Source organism: Podarcis pityusensis (genome assembly GCF_964106645.2).
Source record: "Podarcis pityusensis genome assembly, chromosome: 12".
Classification (NCBI taxonomy): Eukaryota; Metazoa; Chordata; class Lepidosauria; order Squamata; family Lacertidae; genus Podarcis; species Podarcis pityusensis.
Genome location: NC_138037.1, coordinates 52,611,176 through 52,631,729, shown reverse-complemented (window position 1 = coordinate 52,631,729; position 20,554 = coordinate 52,611,176). Strand labels below are relative to the sequence as shown.

Genomic DNA, 20,554 nt, shown 5'->3' with positions numbered 1-20,554 from the left:
TATTATTATTATTATTATTATTATTAGTTTAATGAATATAGTATTTCTGGATTTCTCCTGCGAAAAAAATTCTGTGTTCATAACTTTGCATGTTTAATAGTTCCCCTTTCCCCATGTCTTTAAACACTTTTTCAGCAATATGGTGGGAATTCTGTGTCACAATTATCACAATTACAAACATGCTTTATGGAATTCACTGTTGTCAATTACACTGAGATGCCTGCTGCAATTCTGCCTTCCTTCCTTGCTCCAAATTCTGGGGACATTCTCCGGTAGCAAGCTAGAGAATGAAACCTCTTTTAATATTTCCTGCTTTCAGGAATCAGGTAAACAAGCACTGGGTTTTTTCACGAACCAGGGGTACTTCCCCATCAAATCCATTCCATCATTTTTGTTCAGGGGTGACTTCACACATACACACACATCTGTCAACAGAGGGCAATAGTTAATGCATGTGATGAAGTGAACACTAGCCTACAAAAGCCTATTGCAATAAGAATTCCTAATTTTAAGGTGCCACAAGATTCTCTGTGATATAGGCGCCAGGCAAAAACATTCCTCTCCTCCCAGTCCTTTGGCTAATTAAAAAAAAGGGGGCCTTTTAAGCTAGGGGGTATTGTTTTTGTTTGTTATTATGGTGTGCATTGTTGTATTTTTATATTGTAAACCGCTCTGTGATCTTCGGATGTAGGGTGGTATAGAAATTTAATTAATTCGTTTATTTATTATGTAACAAAAACACTTCTTTGGAAGTTGTTAGTTCACATGGATTTCAAGCTCTGATTTCCAACTTAAAATGGTTAATGTTAATGCTAACCAATGGTTCATGGTTCAATAAATTTGAAGAGGCAGGAGGAAGGGGCATGAGTGTCCAAGGATTTCTCCCAATCTCAATCATGGTTAAAAGCTAGGAGACCTGTTTGCATTGACCCTAACACATCAATAGTTCAGAACAAGTAGCAAAATTTTACATCCAGGACATTTGAAATTAAAAATTGAACAATTCAGGGTATGCTCAGTTGATAGCTAGGATACAATATGGAAAATTCCCTTTAAAAATTCAGCTTGGAAAAATGCTACCATATTGGAAAATGGCAGCTCTGTCTTTCCATTTAGCTAAAAGGACCCATACCTCTGAAACAAGCACAATTTATCTGAAATGGATTGAGAATTCTCACATTCAGAATCATCAGATGATCTCAAAGAAGATTTCCGGGGAGGATTTTAAAACCTAACGTTTATTAGGTCTTTCCATATCTCAGCTGTCAAAATAATATGCCCTGCAATTTTCTATGACCAGGTAAAATTCTAATCTCATTTGACTACAAGGGATCTGAATAGTAAGGACTCTGAAGTTCATATCCATCTTAAAGAGCAAAACATCATAGCTACCAAGGAGTGGGATTCTGCATCTTATATCATGCAAATTAAAAGTTTTGTGGTTGATGCAGGCTTCACGCATATCATCCCTTAATAAAAATGGGCCAATGAAATGGCCAGGTATACAGCAATAGTACTGTAGATTCAAGCTAATTCTGAAAATGCTATGTTTATAGTAATCTTTTCAAAATATGTAAGAGAACAGTTGTGAGGAAAAATAAGAGGAAGGGTGGAAATGAGGAGGGGATATTTTTAAAAAACTTAAAATGTTCTACTTTTTAGAAGTTTGGCCAAGTTTTTTATTTTTAAAAAAGATGAGGCTTAAAACTTTACTTATTAAGCAATTCATAAGAATAGTTATCCAAGATTGTATAACATTTCTACTGGCACAGTTCCCAGAAAATGCATTTCATAGATGGGACAATGACAAATTATATTTACAGTGTACAAGGAAAATAGGCAGGTTTCATATAAAAGCATGTCCTTTTAAAAGCCGAAAACCATTTGTTAATGATAACATACCATCTTATTTTCATTATGCTAGAAATATATCTAGGAATAATGACCAGACATTTTGAACAAATCTTCCCTCATCTAAAATTAGTCCCTGAGTCAAATTTAGGCAAAAAAAGAGGTCATCAGCGGTTTTAAAATTGTATTGACCAGCAGGAAAATACAGCAGATGACTCCACTGAAGTGGAATGGTTAGATAAAACTAATGGCTTATTTGATCTATTACAAAGAGAATGAAAACTCTGAAAAAATCTATAGCATATAAATGAAATAGAGTTATTTAGTTGTACAATTCTGCTGAAAACAGCAAAAGAGTAACTGTTACTTACATGCCTACATTCTAAGATTATGAAAACAGGTATGTTTGAGAAAAGCAGCTTTCCCCTCAAAATATTAAATATTAAATTTTATACAGAAGGACAGATGGCACACTAGCTGTTCAAGCATTCTAAGTCATGTTTGCATAAGCTCAAACCATGTTCAATACTGAGCGCAGATAATTGTTTTTAAGAGCCTATGGGATAGTATGAATACCACAAGCACCCATAAATTATCATTCTCAGCAATGAAATACTTATTGAAAGTTGGATGAAGGGGCATATTTTTCAAGAATTTTAGTAAACAGTTATTTGTGTCAAGAAACCAAAAAGTTGTCAGCTCCTGGGATCTCTGACACGGTTAAGCAACTTGTGAGCGTAGGAATCAATCTCTCACCCAAAAGCCACATAAAAGCCCTAATGGGCATGGGATATAATTATTTCTGAGACAGTTGTAATTTATAACTGAGTTTTATCAATCTGCTCGTGGAAATTTACATTCAATATGAGACTTGCTTTCTGGTTTGGGAGTTGGACTAGATCAACCTCAAGGTACCTTCCAATTCTACAATACTATGAACTTAGTGTCAAATGTAAATTATTCTCCCAACAGTAATCTTTACAGAATCCCAGCTGGTAAAAGAGTAAAGTAGAAGCATGGGTACATGGGTAAGATTAAAGGTTTTATGGTGCAGCAGTTTCGAGACACTATTGCATCAAACACTAGCATCTGTACTGTGGGAAAGCTTATACTGAGATAGCAAGCATCAAGCCAGGTCTATAAATAAACAAACCCAAATGGAAAAGAAAATTATTAGTGGGAGAAAAGATGGGAAGATAAAGCTCCCTGTTCAAGCTAAAAGGTTACAATACACTTCAGCTAGCCAATGCCTCTGGTGGGATACTTAAAGCTTCTTTTCCTTTCATTAATAAATGAACACTTATTCCCATCAGCTGAGATCTTGTTTGCACATGTATATCATTTAAGCTACCAATTCTGTAAAACAAGAATCCAAATAACCAATTCTAATTTTAGCTTATACGTAAAACTATTTACAAAAAAAATTACAAGTCTTCTCAGATCTTTGTTATGGAATGTTCCAGTTACTTCAACTGTTTAAATTTTTTTACTGTCAAACAAATATTAAAAATTATCATACAACACTCAAAGAATGTTCACACAACCAAACACAAACAAAAATGAAGCCTGCAAAAAGTAAACTAATTGATACCATGAGAGTCACTGAATAACTACTTGTCCAGATGTTTCCCATCACAGGATTTATGGTGAAAGATATTAAGGTCTTTTACAGCTTAAGAATTCTTGACATCCGTGCGAATAGAGGAAAGCTCATGCCACCAAACTTAGATAATTCTTCACAGCATTCTAGAATCTAAACAACGAGCTGAAAGGCCCGAGGCTCAGGACTACTGGATTGGTTCCACTGGTGCACCCACACAGTCCTGACACCATCCCAGTAAGTAGCAAAGAGGCCACTGTCAGGATGGCAGCAACATGGCACCATCCCACGGCACCAGCTGCTCCTGAGGACTCAATCTGCACACTTTAAACTGGTTTACATAGACCACAGATTTAAAGCAAACTTCAAACCCTAGTTTCAAATACTAGTTAACAGTACACCACAAGGATTTTAAATGTATTGTCTTTCAAAAGCATATTTTTCATATTTTGAAACAGACAATCAAGTAAGGTTTCTGGTTCTTGTTTTATTATGGATGTTCTACAGTTTTATTACCAGTAAGGTAAAGGTAAAGGGACCCCTGACCATTAGGTCCAGTCGTGACCAACTCTGGGGTTGCGGCGCTCATCTCGCTTTATTGGCCGAGGGAGCCGGCGTACAGCTTCCAGGTCATGTGGCCAGCATGACTAAGCCGCTTCTGGCGAACCAGAGCAGCGCATGGAAACACCATTTACCTTCCTGCCGGAGCGGTACCTATTTATCTACTTGCACTTTTACGTGCTTTCGAACTGCTAGGTTGGCAGGAGCAGGGATCGGGCAACAGGAGTTCAGCCGTTCGCGGTTCTGGTAATGACTTGTTAATTTTTATGTTTTGTTTTAGTTTTGCTTTTTTATTTTCTGTTGACTGCTTTGAGGCCCACCAAATGGAGGAAAAGTGGCATATAAATTCAACAACAACAACAAAGAAGGCAGGAATGAGAGAAGGGAAAGAGAAGGAGGAACCAAATAGTAAGAATTCAGTCATGAAACAGTGGCCAAATCCCATTGATTAATAATAATGCTTCTTCAGGATTGTTGAATTATGGCTTCTTTTTTTAAAAAAAAAACTGTAACCAATTTCTCAATGACACAATTACAAGCTCCTGGACCCAGCCTGATATTGCTTTCCTACTAGATTTAACAAGCCATGAAAGACAAAAGCCTAGCATACAAGCCTAGCACACAAGCTGAACCAAGCTTCTTGCCAACATCTTCAGAAGCCAATAACTGAAAAGCTGAACAGGATTTAGTGAACAGGGACCATCTGTGGCAGAAAGAAGTCCTGAATCAGAATCAGAAGTTGAAGCAAGAGACGAGGGAGGCCAAGAGGGAGAGATGAGTCAGGCTGGTGAAGAAGACAGGGTGTCTCTCCCTAATGCTGTGACAAGCTCCCCTCCTCCTGGTCCTCCAGAACCAAAAGAGGTATGAAGAGGGAGGAGCAAAGACAAGTATGCCAGTGGCGTCCAATTGCTTGAGGAAGACCAGGGGGAATGGGGAGACCTATGCAATTGTGGGAAGCTGGGGACCTTTAGTCTCCACAACTGCCTCAAAGGGACAAGAGGTGCTGTGCTCATTAGGCCTGGCACTTGTGATCAGACCTTTTATCTTCTAACAAAGACTTAACTTTGCTTATTCCATGTGATTTACTGTTGACACCCACCCCTGTCACACTGTGGACAAAAGTATTGCACAAACTCTATCATGTGAAGATCTCATCCATAACTTCAGTTCAAGAAGATACTTACGCGATGTTTTTGAAGCAAGTAATGTGACTCGGGAGCCACCTAATAATTGAAATCCTAAAGCATTTAGCTGGTCTTCATCAGCCTGATCAGCAAAGTCTGAAATAAAATGAAATGAAATGTATAATTTACACAATTTGTCCATACCGTTAACACTGCACCCATAAATCTACTTAGATTTCAGTTTACAATAGACTTCATATTGCAAATAATTTTGGGTGAGAATGTGCCAATGCATTGTTTCTTATACATTATGTCACTGGACCACAAAGTCCCTTTATCTATCAAATATAAACATTCATGCTGGTTTTACAACTATCTGTTGTTATATAAATTGCATCTAACCCAGACCATAAACTCTATACAATGGATTGGATTCCCATGTGATAACATCATATCCACAGCAAACCAAATTGACCGGCATATAGTTATTTAAATGGTGCATATATTAGAAGCAAAATATATCAATGTATTTCATTTGGATACTGTGTGATGAGAATTTCACACAAAACTTTCCATGCGGTAAAACAACATAATAATAAAGCTAGCAAAACTTAAGTGGGTTTTGACAAAATTCATAATGTACAAACTACATTGAGAAACCAATCCAGATACAGTCAAAATGTTTCTTTCATTTAAGCTTTTTCATTTAAGCTCATTACGCAAGCATTCTAGGTAAATCAATCATGTCAGAGGTGCATCCTTAACTGAAGTTCTACCTGGGAAAAGGGTAACAAGGCTGACTGGAGGCTTGTTGGTATCAATCGTTAACTTCTGGCTTGCTGTCTTTGAAGGATGAGCTGGAGAGCAAACTAACCGCAATGGTAATCGAAATTTGCACTGGGAAACTCTTGGTGCACCTGAAACAAATCATGTGTGTCTTGTAATTGTTAATATACTGAGATTAGGTATAAGACTTTGCTTATGGCACCTACTGAAAATAAAAAATCTGCAGGATGATAACATATCATATAAATGAAAATCTGCAACAAGAAAAAAAATGCAATAACAAAAACCCCAAATATTAAAACAACCTCTATCTTTAAAAATGAAGCAAGATTGCAACAGATATTTTCTTAAATATTAATCTTCTGACCTCAAAATACACAGCAATTTCCTGACATTATGCTGAGCATCTGAATAACTTTGCACAGGAGTTCAGTAATTTTTCTCAAATAACTCTTATTTTGGTTTGTTAACTTTCATCAGCAGTCAGATATAAAAACAAACAAAATCATTCCTGCAGATTGTAAAATATCAATAAAAATTAATCATTTTAATTGGAATTTCATTAGTTGGATAACTGTACCAGAACTATGTAAAAATACAAGCACACACACACACACACACACACACGTACAAGCAAGCAAGCAAGTCCGTTCCTGGGTTCCATCAAGTTTTAGCATGAAAGACTAATCAAATAAGTGCAGGGTTAGTGGCTCCCATTGACTTCAGTGGGACAAAGTAAATGGACTGCAATGGTCCAGACCATTCAGAGAGGAATAAAATCTGCTTTTCCCCTAGAACATGGGTCACCAAGGCAGTGGGGTCATATTCTTTCCTGCGAGTGACAACCATTCAATAATATAATTGAAAATAAAGTGATACATTTATCACTATTGCATCCCTTGATCCAATGCTACATTTGCACTGACCCAAAGCAATGAAAGTCCACAAGTTATCACACTTCTAATTGACAATTACAGGCAAACCTGGATTTTATTATATTTGCGTATGAATAATTAAATGGCTACAATATCCCTAAAGGAAATTAACATCAAAGTAGAGTTAACATTTGGGTTACTTATGCCAGCAAACACAATAAGGATTCCAGTAGCACCTTATTTCAGTAGCAGTTCAAAGGTATATATATATAAACAGTAGGGTCAAATGTCATGAAATGAAGAGAGAGAAAATCAGAAAATTCAATTGAAATTTGAATGTACAAGAAACAAGCAGTTCCCCCTTTTTAAAGTTACAACAATGGTATTTGGTGACAGAGCCATCTTAGTGTTGCTAAGCTAATTGGCAGCTGTAGTGGAACAGAGTATCATCAAAGTATTTTTGAAGTCACTTCTAAAGGGCCAACCAGCAGCTCACATATATACGTTTTTACTTTAAAATAACAACTATCACTAATTTTGATTTTGATTCAACCTATCATTCACTTACCCTCTGGGTTGAGATCTACCATAACATCAGCGAAAGCAAAAGAGAAAGAAAAGAACAAAATACAACTAATAACAAAAATTCAACAAAAATCTAGTAACTGAGAATGAAAGAGAAGCCTAGCTTCCTTAAGTAAGATGTAGGCTATGTTGTTCCTCTACCACCTCTAAGAAACATGTAACATAAGATGTTGGACAGAAAGCTGAGAATATGGTGAAGGAAAGCAAAGAGCAAGGAGACTATGGAGAACACATGCCAGGAGGAAGAGAAGTTAAGAACTAAACACAACAGTGTAGGTCCCACTGAAATATCCAGCAGCGTTAGTTAAAGGGCTACCTGAAGTGGAAAATAATGTTTTATGGCATGTTGGTGAGATATCTTAATTTATCTTGGATTATTAATGATTCTGTCTGTACTACCAGTGGCATGCCTGCAACCCAGAAAGGTCACCATGTGATTGCCCTCTATAGCTTGTGAACAATTGGTATTCTAGGTGTCTAACTAACAAATGAGGGATGGTACCTAACGCAGTATAGGGATCAAATGATTTTTGCTACAGGCAGCCCTCTGTGTATGTGGGGGTTACGTTCCGAGGCACTGTGTGAGTCAGTGGAATTGCGTATACAGTGGTACCTCGGGTTACATACACTTCAGGTTACATACGCTTCAGGTTACACACTCCGCTAGCCCAGAAATAGTGCTTCAGGTTAAGAACTTTGCTTCAGGATAAGAACAGAAATCGTGCTCTGGCGGCACGGCAGCAGCAGGAGGCCCCATTAGCTAAAGTGGTGCTTCAGGTTAAGAACAGTTTCAGGTTAAGAATGGACCTCCGGAACGAATTAAGTACTTAACCCGAGGTACCACTGTAATTGAAACCCACCCGAAAGGCCTGCAAACACCGTTACGCTTCCCCTGTCCCCACTCCACCCTTTTAGCGACATTTCAGTGATGTCTTTATGACGTTTCTGGTCACTGCCAGGTTCAGCACAATGCAAACATATTGAAAGCACATAAATGGGGGCCTGCCTATACTCTACTACAGGGGTCGGCAAGGTTTTCCGGGCACAGGCCGATCACTCACACAGAGATCCTCTGTGGGCCAGACCGGCACAGCGCAACGCCGGCAATCGCGTCTGCACATGTCCGTGGCACCGGAAATCGCTTCTGTGCATGCTCAGATGCCCAAAATCGAGCCTGCGCAGAAGCGTTTTTCGGCGTCTGGGCTTGCACAGAAACGATTTCCGGAGCTGCGGAAGAGAGTCCTCGCGCCGTGCCAGTTTAGCACAGCGCGCGGGGGCTCGCCGAACAGGGGGCTCAATTCGGGGGTGGCTCATGGGCCGGTTAAGCGACCCTCATGGGCCCCTTCCGGCCCATGGGCCTTAAGTTGCCGAACTCTGCTCTACTATCTCTATTTTGTCTGGTGGCTAAAGGTCAGAGATAGACATTTTACAAACCTGGTCTTATTTCTGAGATGTGTGGCAACAAAAATGATAGTGCTCTCCATGATCAGTTTCATAAAATATTCATTATCTGACATCATTTTAAAGACACAATGTTTATTACAGAAGTAGACAGCTTATTTTCAGTTTCCGATTCTCAAAATGTTGATTGCAGCAATCTTAATGTTAATAGCCAATAACATCAGTCTGCTTGTGCAACATTTCTCCTCTTCAGCCCTCCCCTCATGCCCCCTAGATCTGCTCCAAAGGGTCTGCCAATTCTCTGGAACAGATTTTTGAGGTACACAGGGGACTGCAGAGGGAAGGAAAAGAAGACAGGAAAAGCCCCTCTGTGTGAGTGGATGTCCACTTGCATGATGTTTTAATTATGAATTGCACCTATTTTGGTTGCTAGACAAGTGTTGTAAAAGCCACAACTATAATTTATTATATCATATCACTGTGCAGCTTTGCTTAAAGTGGCAAAAATATATCTTTATAAAGAAGGTGTAACTTCCTTGTGTTTTAAGTTTGTGCCTTAGCTCTGCACCTAACAGAGTGATTTTCCCTTAAACTAACAGATAATTTTCACATCGGTCACAGAACGTGATTAGCAAAACTTCCTTTTATGGGTAACAATATGTGTTAGAGCACCATCTCCCAGAGTACAGCTGAAATAAACATTGTGAAATAAGCAGATAATTTTAATACAGTGGCTTCATTGTTGTCTGAGGAATGCTTCACTTCCAAAACATCTTAAGTGCTATTGCTCAGCCAAAATGCAGTGCAGCGTAAGGGAACAACCAGACTTCACAACTGTTTAACCCTCTGGTTCTGTGCAGGAGTGAACAACAATATTGATAAAACTTATTTCTGGATTGCTCCACTTTCATCGAAAGTGCTAAAGGTGTAATTAACTTCTAACCCTTAAAGGTGGTCTTTTCCAGTTCATGTTTGAAGAAAATTGATACTCAGTTGTAGGCGGAAGCTAATAACAGTTGCTTCTACAAACACACTAAGGCAAATTAATGGTGTTACACAGAATAATGTATTTTGAAATGCAAGTTTAATAATCACAATTAAAAACTTAAACAGTTGCTGCCGCCCCTCCCTGTTTATTCAAATTTTCATAATATTTACCTGTTGCTGTGTTATATGAAGCTAGAGCAGTACCTTCCAGATCTGCTGGTGAGATATTCCCCTTTAGAAAGGCAGAGAGTACAACTGTTTTAGATACAGATGACTCTGTAAACACAGATAAAGATGAAAAGGTCAACTGGGGGGAAGACTTTGTGTAACTCTACAAAACCATTTCTAAGGAAATAGTAACTGAATCATAGATCATTATTTGTTAAACACCGCCCCCCAAAAAGTACATGTAGTGCTGTCCATCTATAAACAATACATAATTAAAATTCTTAAATGTATGGAAACAAAATTTACTCAACAATCAATTCCTTAATTCCCACAGAAACACCATAGAAGCCTCTTGAGCCATCTAATTCTAGTACATTAGTTTTCTGGCCTCCTGGACAATTTGATGCAATTACATCTATGGATTTACAAGTATCCCAAGCTTATCATCTATAATTATGTCCCTCAAAGTATATATCTAGAACTATACAACATAGTCTTTTGCCAGATATCAATACACAACTTGCAGTTTTGCAGAATTCTTTAGCAAAATTGCTCAAGTCACTGCTGTGTCATTACTTTTATTGTTGTCGTTTTTATTGACAGCTGACTCATTTAACCTTTTTCCTGTTTGCACACCACCTTGTGAAACCATATGAAAGGCAGTACAATCTGCTTAAGTAAAGTAATGAAACTAAATTTAAAAACACTTTTGCACAAAACTTTCAGTTCTGGTACTACAGGCAAAATACCTATGACAAAAGCCTGTGATGCCACTAAGAAATTAACATCAAACATACATGACGCTATGAACAAATTGGGTGTTATTGCTGGAATGCCCAGAGGTACATTGTGAAGTTTCTGTGTTATATGAAAATTAGCTCACTAGCCAAAGGGAGTTTCTGAGCGACATTTCTACCCTGGCAGCATTTCCTAAAAGTACTCTGAGCAGCTATGAAACCACTGTACAAAACAGGAAGTTTCCAAGCAAAAGGACAATATTTGGACTGCAAACTTCTGCTAGCAATCTACACAGAATTGACCTACATATTTCTTTTCTTTTCAAACATGTAACAAGCTTAATTAATAGTCATACAATACATTACATATATATAGTACATCTCTTACAAGTAAATAGAAATTTCAATCATGTACACCAAAAATGAAAAACACACACCATATACTTATCTTTTCTTACATAATTATGAACCTTAAGCTTCAGCTGTATTTATGCTACTTTTTATGTGATTATTAACAAAAATTATTAGCAAAGATTATTAACAAAAAGTATCATAAAGACTTTGGACTTCCTGTCAATTCCCGTTGTATGATTTTATTCTAATAGTGAATGTACCTACCATTATTAATCTATTCTTTATATATTCTCTAATACATTCTTACAGCAATTTGTACCGTTGCTCTTATTTCTCATATATTTCTTTATCCAAGGTCAATCAAATGTTGCCATAGACAAAAAACCACTGGTATATTTTATACTGGTATATAAATACCAGGTGAATTAGAACACACTGCAACTGAAAAGGGAACAGTAAATTAGTAACAACTTTTGAAGTGCTATTATTTTGTAATTTTTATCAGTTGGAGATCTTCCAAAGAATTATGTACATGAAAATGAGTTTTTAATGAATAGAATGCAATTGGAATATTATGCTCCACTGGGAAATTCCCACTCCCTCTGCCATAAATCTTTGAAACAAAAATATTCACTAAACATCCTTTAATTCCATACTTAGTTGGTCTTAAAGGTGCTACTGGAAGGATTTTTTTATTTTGACTATGGCAGACCAACACGGCTACCTATCTGTAACTGGTATATTTTTGTACATAACTCTTATATTTATCCCATTTTTGTGCAAATTCTTGTCTTGAACTGCCCCTTAGGCTGTTGGTCAATTGCGCCATTTCCACATATTCTTGTAATTTATTCTGCCAATCCATTATAGTCTGAACATTTTCCCCTTTCCAGTTCTTTGCTACTAGTGTTCAGGCTGCTCACTATTACTCTCATTCCAAAGAGATACTTTAGGTGACTCAAGGGTGTAGGAATATCTAATATGAGTTTTTTGCTCTGCTTAAGACCCAGTGCCATATCATAAACTGCTTTTGAAAGTCTTACCAAGTTTCAAGTTTCTTGTGAACTGGGAAATAGAAGCCCAAAGCAAAGGTTGCAAGGTTTCTAGCTGGGGCAATTAGAATAAGGTCCACTATTTGACTGCTGATTCAAGACCCTAAACTATGTTTTATATAATCGACTTTTTATTTTGTTCTGTGTATATCGCAATGTTTTTTTGTTACTATGGCCGACGGCTGACGCAAATAAAGTTTCATTCATTCTCTCTCTCAAGCCCAAAGCCTGACTCTCTGGTGTAGAGAAGTGACCACTGTCCTCGCGGGAAGGGTGTTTCTGAGGAAGAACTACGACAACAACAAGTGAGATGTAGTCAAGTATTTAAGAATGCCTGATGCTCAAATCAAGTAATACAGAAAACACAGAATACAGAACAGGGCAGGCTTCATTCTAGACCATTTACCGTATTTTTCGCTCTATAAGACGCACCAGACCACAAGACGCACCTAGTTTTTGGAGGAGGAAAACAAGGAAAAAAATATTCTGAATCTCAGAAGCCAGAACAGCAAGAGGGATCGCTGCGCAGTGAAAGCAGCAATCCCTCTTGCTGTTCTGGCTTCTGTGATAGCTGCGCAGCCTGCATTCGCTCCATAAGACGCACACACATTTCCCCTTACTTTTTAGGAGGGAAAAAGTGAGTCTTATAGAGCAAAAAATACGGTACTTGTTCTATTATTTTAAATATATATTAGCCAGTGGCAGGTCGGCCTTGGTGTTGTCCTAGAATCCTCTTAGAAACATTTCTAAGAATTTCCATTACTGATATATATCATAATGGGACCTGATGTGATTAGCTTCCATCTTTCCTATCACTATTTACATGACAGGTTGTTACTTGGAACTATTTTTAAGGGGGGGAAGAAAGAAAGAATATAGACTCAAAGTTAAACATATCTGTCTCAGAAAAAGAGTACCGTGTTAATGAATACTAATATAGTACCAGTAGTTTGATAGGCAATGGACAAAAAAACAGAAATAACTATAGATCAAAGCTGGAACATTTACCTAATTTCAAGGTGAATTTGTCATGAGTCAAAGCTAAAGGAGGCTGAACACATACAGATAATTTTGCAAGTGTCGGCTGTTTGCCCTCCACAGTGATCTGTTAGAAGTAAAAATTAGAAAGGCATTTATGGAAATACCAGGTGAATTAGAACACACTGCAACTGAAAAGGGAACAGTAAATTAGTAACAACTTTTGAAGTGCTATTATTTTGTAATTTTTATCAGTTGGAGATCTTCCAAAGAATTATGTACATGAAAATGAGTATTTAATGAATAGAATGCAATTGGAATATTATGCTCCACTGGGAAATTCCCACTCCCTCTGCCATAAATCTTTGAAACAAAAATATTCACTAAACATCCTTTAATTCCATTGTAGTGAACATATATGCATATACAGTTGAAAAGAAATAAATTAAAAAGCCGATATCAGGGTGAAGGAAGTCAGACTATTATGTTATATTTATTTATGTTGTGTAAATGTTAAGGTTGCGTTGGTTGTAACTTTTATTGTCAATATCTATTTTCTAATTTATTTTTATTGCTGTATATTGTTTTTGTTTTGTTATTTATTTATTTTTTTGTGTTGTTGTTATTGTCCTGATGTACCAAAATAAAATAAAATAAAAACATATATGCATATACCGTATTGGCCCGAATATAAGCCGCATCCGAATATAAGCTGCACCTTTAAAATTGGATGGGGGGGCGGGAGAGAAAAAAAGGAAAAAATACCAGAATATAAGCCGCTTCTTTCCTCACCGCTCCTGGCTGCATACTGGGTTGGGGGGAGCCATACTGCGTTGCCGGCAGCCTTTCCCCTTCCTCGTCCTCTCTCTTCCCAGCCTTGGGCAGGGGACTACACGCAGGGTGGGCACCATTTCACCATGCTCCTAGCATTGTTTGCCCTGTGCTCCTATCTGCTTACCATAAGATCGCGAATATAAGCTGCACTTTACTTTTCACGGTCAGAAATGAGACGGGAGGTGCGGCTTATATTCAGGCCAATATGGTATTCAACCTAGTTCAGGATTTTTCTGCCTCCACCATCATTAGAGTACTCAGATAAAACATTGTGTGTGTGTGTGTGTGTGTGTGTGTGTGTGTGTGTGTTTTAGCAACATTACGATTGTATTTATAAACTCATAAGCTGGAGACCAAGTTGCTGCTTCAAGTCATTCAAGGAACCATGTTTGGCATTTTTCTATTTGACCAGCAGACCACAATGTCAGCAATTGTCATCCAATATACATTTGGGACCAAGTCTCACTAATCTCAGTTGGAAGCCCATGAAAGCATGTATGAGATGTAAATAATTTGACTGCAGTGTTTTACATTGACACAATCATTATCAACAAAGATTATTTCTCTGAAAATCATTATCCTCACTTTTGAAGACAGAAGATTACCGTATACTCTCACTCTCTATAAAGATAAATCCACATCACTGCTCAAAAGGAGAGGTTGAGGCAAAGTGAAGAGGCTGTCTCTTCTCCTTGCATCTGTCACTGTTTGCATGCTTGAATAGGATAGCTGAACATGCAACAGTGGAGGAGGAGAAAGTGGAGCCAGGTGGGTTTGGGAGTTCGTACTGAGCCTTTGATGAGGTATGGAACTCAGCAAGCATCCAAACGATGACAACCTGTGAGTCATTGGTTGGAGCTTTATGAAGAAGAATCTCCAAGGGATGGGGGTAGGTCAAGGGTTTGAAAACGGTATAGGTGCAATATATTCTAAACAAAAAGCGAAGTTAATTGTAAACAATGTGGTTACGGAAGAAATATCTATAGAAAAAGGTACACGACAGGGGTGCCCAATATCCCCTTTACTTTTTATATTAGTCCTGGAGGTTTTGTTAAACATGATTAGAGGAGACCAGTTGGTTAAAGGAGTACAAGTCGGAGCTAGACATTACAAGTTAAGGGCATTTGCAGATGACCTAGTACTGACTTTGCAACAGCCAGATACTAGTACTAAAAGAGTATTAGAACTAATTGAGATATTTGGTCAAGTAGCAGGATTTAAACTGAACAAACAGAATACGAAAGTGTTGGACAAAAATTTAACATTGGCTGAAAAAGAGAAGTTTCAGAATGAAACAGGTTTAGTGATAACGAAAAAAGTAAAGTACCTGGGGGTAAACTTAACATCTAAGAATGTGAATTTATTTAAGGACAATTATGACAAATGTTGGACAGAGGTAAAGAAAGATCTAGAAATATGGTCAAGATTGAAACTCTCTTTGTTAGGTCGAATTGCTGTTATCAAGATGAATGTATTGCCTAGAATGTTGTTTTTATTTCAGACATTGCAGATTTTGGACAAGATGGACTGTTTCAAGAAGTGGCAGAAAGATATATCTAAATTTGTCTGGCAGGGCAAAAAGCCCAGAATAAAATTTAAGATTCTAACTGATGCAAAAGATAGAGGGGGGTTTGCCCTGCCGGACTTAAGACTCTACTATGAATCGGCGGCTTTCTGCTGGTTGAAACATTGGCTACTTCTTGAGAATACAGACATTTTGGATCTAGAAGGGTTTGACAATAGATTTGGCTGGCATGCATACATATGGTATGATAAGGTAAAACTGCATAAAGGTTTCAAAAACCATATTGTTAGGAAAGCATTATATAATGTTTGGATGCGGTATAAAGATTTATTGGAAAGTAAAACTCCCAGGTGGTTGTCACCAATGGAAGCTAAAGAGGTGAAAAAACTTAATATGGAGTCTAAATGGCCAAAATATTGTGAAATTTTAGAACAAGATGGGGAAAAAGTTAAATTACAGAGTTATGAGAAATTAAAGTCCAAAGTGCGAGATTGGTTGCACTATCTTCAGATAAACGAGACATTTAAACAGGACAGGAAAATAGGTTTCCAGATGGAGAGGTCAAAATTAGAAACAGAACTGTTAGAACCCAATACTAAGAATCTGTCGAGAATGTATAATCTGCTGTTGAAATGGAACACACAGGACGAAACGGTGAAATCAGCTATGATAAAATGGGCACAAGATATTGGTCATAACATTATGTTTGCTGACTGGGAACAGTTGTGGACCACCGGTATTAAATTTACGGCATGTAATGCCTTAAGAGAAAACATTATGAAAATGATGTATAGGTGGTACATGACCCCAGTCAAGCTTGCAAAAATTTATCATTTGCCCAATAACAAATGTTGGAAATGTAACGAGTCTGAAGGTACTTTTTATCACCTTTGGTGGACCTGCCCGAGGATAAAAGCTTTTTGGGAAATGATCTATAATGAAATTAAGAAGGTTCTTAAATGGACCTTCCCTAAAAAACCTGAGGCTTTTCTCCTGGGCATCGTCGGCCAATTGGTGAGAAGGAAGGACAGGACGTTTTTTATGTATGCGACCACAGCAGCAAGGATTCTTCTGGCAAAGTATTGGAAGACACAACAACTACCCACACTGGAAGAATGGCAGACGAAGGTGATCGACTACATGGGACTGGCGGAGCTGACTGGCAGAATCCGTGACCAGGGGAAAGAGACAGTGGAAGAAGATTGGAAGAAATTCAAAGTTTATCTTAGAACTTGTTGTAAAATTCAGGAATGTTAAAATGTCAAGGGGTTGGGAACAGAGAATTGCAGCTGTAATTAACAATATTAGAAGAACTTAAAAGAAATTGAATTGAATATTTAGTTGTGAGGAGTTGCTGAAGAAATATAAAACAAGGATGCAGAAAAGGGGAGGTATGGGGAAGTCCGGAAAGTAAGGTTTATGAAAAAATGGTTATGAAATTATACATGTTTATATGTTTGTATGTTGGTGTATTGTGTATTGTTTGTTTTTTTTATTTTGTGTTTGGAAAATTAATAAAAATTTATTAAAAAAAAAAAAAAAAAAAGACAACCTGTGAGTCAGTCCTGGCAAAAGAAGGTAGCATCTTCCTAGAGAGGCTCACTTCCAAGATCATAGATAATGTTTATGATTGTTAAACATAATCCTCTCCATAGTTCCAGAAGGCATTTCTCTGAGCTTTCCCCATAACACACAGACCCATGATGTATACATCCAGTGCTTTTTTTCTACAAAATGTTTAGGGGTACTATCATTTTTGATTCAAGAAAACCACCATTTTATAGTTCAAATTGGGAAAAATAAATACAGTAAATGGACAGAAGTACAAAGATTCACAAAATGGTCAGGGATATGCGTACCCCAGTGTACCCCCAGAAAAAAAGCACTGTATACATCTAATTTTTATTTCTTTAATGCATATCACAAGCAATGAAAATCACCAAAATCTCAGTCACTTCTGTATATTTTCTAGAACCACCCCACTAAATATAAAAAAATGGTTGGAATCTTTTGAGTGTTATACTTGGTCTTAAAGTCCCAACAAGCACAGTACCTTTACTGTCACAGAAGGAACCACCTCTGCTTTTACTTCACTCTCAATGGCTTGCTGTGAAGAAGAAAAAACACACAGAAACAGCAAAATCAGTATCACACAGGAATGAACATATTGTATGGCTAGATTTCAACTTACTGTAGAGCTCTTAAAATAATAATAAAAGAATTAAGGTGCACAAAAATGTTGGGTGATATCTAACTACGGCAGCCCAATCACTCAGCCATTCAACTCACTGTGTTCTCAGCATAGTAAAACAGCCAAATCCAATGGATGTCATATGCTTGTGACATTACTATTACTATTACTATTACTCTATATGACAGATAAGTTTGTGCATATCAAATGTCTTTTGCTAATGTCTTGGATCTCACCCAAATATTTTTTTCAAAATCTTTGCTTAAAATTGTCTATAAAAAGAGGAAACAAAGGGCAAGAATGTTCTGTACATAGTTAAAGCAATATATTCCAATCTATTCTGTTTTACAGGAGTTTATCTTCAAAGAGGCACAATCTTATACCTAGTACAATGGTGTGAACTGCTCTAGAGCATAAATAATACTTTATCTTACTCAGTCTATATATGTCATTAACAGGCAGTTTAAAATCATTCAAATTGTAACTATGCATGTCATATTTTAGAAACAATTCTTATTTGCTGCTTAATAAAATGTTTCTCCTATTACTGAAATAAATTACTGAAAATGTTTCAAAAACCAAGAGCCTAACAGCTAAAATATTAAATAAAATATCTACACACATTATAGTTCTTAATTTAATTACCCCAAAGGTATTAGGATTTACTTGTTAACAATTTACAGTTAGTGCTTAGGACAGCATACCAGCTGGTGCACTAATTTCAAAGAACTTCTTTTAGCATACAAATTAGGACGAGAGAGAACACAGACAATGGTTCAATTCAGATACAATATCAGACTATGGTTAGGGAAGCTTTCCTGTGGCTTGGGTGTACTATCTGAATTAAGAAGCCACAGTTAAATCAATTACTCTGCCTCCACATCCTATTACACCATAGAGATGAGAATAAAATTATGAAGCCAAATGTCAAAAGAGCAAAAAAGGAAAGCAGACATGTGGCTATAAACCAGGGCTTGCCTTTGTGTTCTAAAATATAGTTAGCTCAAACCATGGTTTGCCATGATGCCTGAGTATAGCCAATGTTCATTTACAGTTGGAGGCAAACAGTGGTGGATTAACTTTTGATTGACAGCTCTTGGTGGGAACAAGAAGCTGAGTTGAGCTTCTGGAGCAAGCAGCAACTATCATCAAATAAACATGTGATGGGCGGTGCATGAACATAGTTTAGTATAGGGAGCCAGTTTCTTTTTACTGTGGTTTAGGCTGTCATCATTCATCAACTGAGCACCATGCCAACAATAGCAATGAAGCACAGTCATAACCAAAGCAGGATTTCATTCATCCTTCTATAGCTGTACAGTAGTGCAAGATTTCTAAAAGAATAAGTTAACATTTCATTTCAAAATTTATTTTCTCTATACAAACGTTTACAAATTAAGACTTGCCTACTGCTTATTGCAACTTAACAAAGCAGAATCCTGATGCATGTTGCACTGGCTTGAGTGGCCCAAATGTGCTACAGGAGCAGATCCAATACACATGATCCTTATGGGGTTTGCTATGGCTACATTCAATGGATATTGGCAAGGTTTGCATAAGCTACAATAAAAACATTCTGACGATCTGTTATGAATTTCTTATATAATTTACTATTAAGTCTAATTATTAAGGATGTGTACAATTAGTATTAGTTATTGGGTAAATGTTTGATGGCACAGTATTAAAGACTGCAAGTTCAATATAGATGCTACATTTACAGATTTTTTTCTTCAATGTTAGTGATCCTTTATATTATAAAAAGCATTCTAAACCAAGAACAAACCTTGGTTACAGGTCATGGTTTCTTTGGAGCAAGACAAACCAGAAACCCGGGTTTGCACATAACACCAAGCCAAACCATGACTTAACTCCCAATAGTGCAGCAGCAACAGGAAAGAGGAAGGAATGAAGCAGCTATGGGGTTTTTTTTCTGTGCATCAGCAAGCTTGTCTTAGTGTTAAAAGTGAATAAGACTTTAGAGAACAGAAATAGCCTCACTTAAGAAAGCCATTGTATTTAAACATATAACATTATGACTAATATTGGGTAGGATACCAAGAACAGGACTAGTTTCTTGCACCAGGTGGTTTGGTTTTACATTTCTCAAAATAGCACACACACACAACAAAAAAGGTAGGGAAAGCCACTTTTATAACTAAGTGAACATTTAAATAATAATAATAACAATGTTAATTGACCTTTATGGACACAACACTGCTTATAACAGTTACTGATATGGCATGGGGATCTACTTAAAAATCTCTCTGGGAATGACCAAGTCCCTTAGTAGGTTTTGGGCTCCTGGCCATTGTTCTAAATTTAAGCTCAGTGTTCATTAGTTTAACAAAATGCTATAAGCATTATTTATCAGGTTTGAGAGTATACAATTTCTATAAAAACAAATCTCTGTAAGAATATTTGTAAGTTTTAAGGTTACGTACAGACACTGAATCAAGATCAGGTGAGACCGTCACAAGAAGTGCAAAATCTTCATTTTTTTCCATTTTAGGCACAATGTCTGTAAAAAACAGGTAACTAGGAAGTTTAGTCAATGATTTCATAACCATGTTATTGAGACTTAGAGCTGAAGTTTCAACATAGGATAAAACCCCGTATGTGGAGATTCACAAATTATAGTCTGGTGAATACTTGCCCAAAGGGAGGGATACTGAATAATAACAAAGTTACGATTATTATTTTTTATAACAAAGTTCTTTTCCATATTTATTTTATTGACCTTGATCTGAAAGGTTCAGCTTCTACTCACATATGCGTCCTCACACTTTGTTAATGCAACAAAGACCCATATTCATATAAACTTTCTATGAATACAACATTTTATTTCAGAATATTTTCAGAATATTTTCAAAATTTTCATCAAAATTTAACTACAGGATTCCTTTCAAACTGCCTCCCTCTTGCAAAGCCAACCTTCTCCTTCACAG

At 37.0% G+C, this 20,554-nt stretch overlaps 1 protein-coding gene across 6 annotated transcripts in view; it reads right to left on the bottom strand.

Moving 5' to 3' along the window:
* The window catches only part of BBS9 (Bardet-Biedl syndrome 9), a 220,530-nt gene that overhangs the window by 166,523 nt on the left and 33,453 nt on the right, over positions 1-20,554 (bottom strand). For all 6 annotated transcript variants that reach the window (XM_080975779.1, XM_080975777.1, XM_080975778.1 and 3 more), the window contains exons 11-16: positions 20,051-20,127; positions 17,472-17,525; positions 13,090-13,186; positions 9,942-10,046; positions 5,913-6,053; positions 5,197-5,292 (exon numbers count right to left, since the gene is read on the bottom strand). In XM_080975779.1, coding sequence (XP_080831905.1) covers positions 5,197-5,292; positions 5,913-6,053; positions 9,942-10,046; positions 13,090-13,186; positions 17,472-17,525; positions 20,051-20,127 — 570 coding nt within the window. The remainder of the gene's footprint in view (positions 1-5,196; positions 5,293-5,912; positions 6,054-9,941; positions 10,047-13,089; positions 13,187-17,471; positions 17,526-20,050; positions 20,128-20,554) is intronic.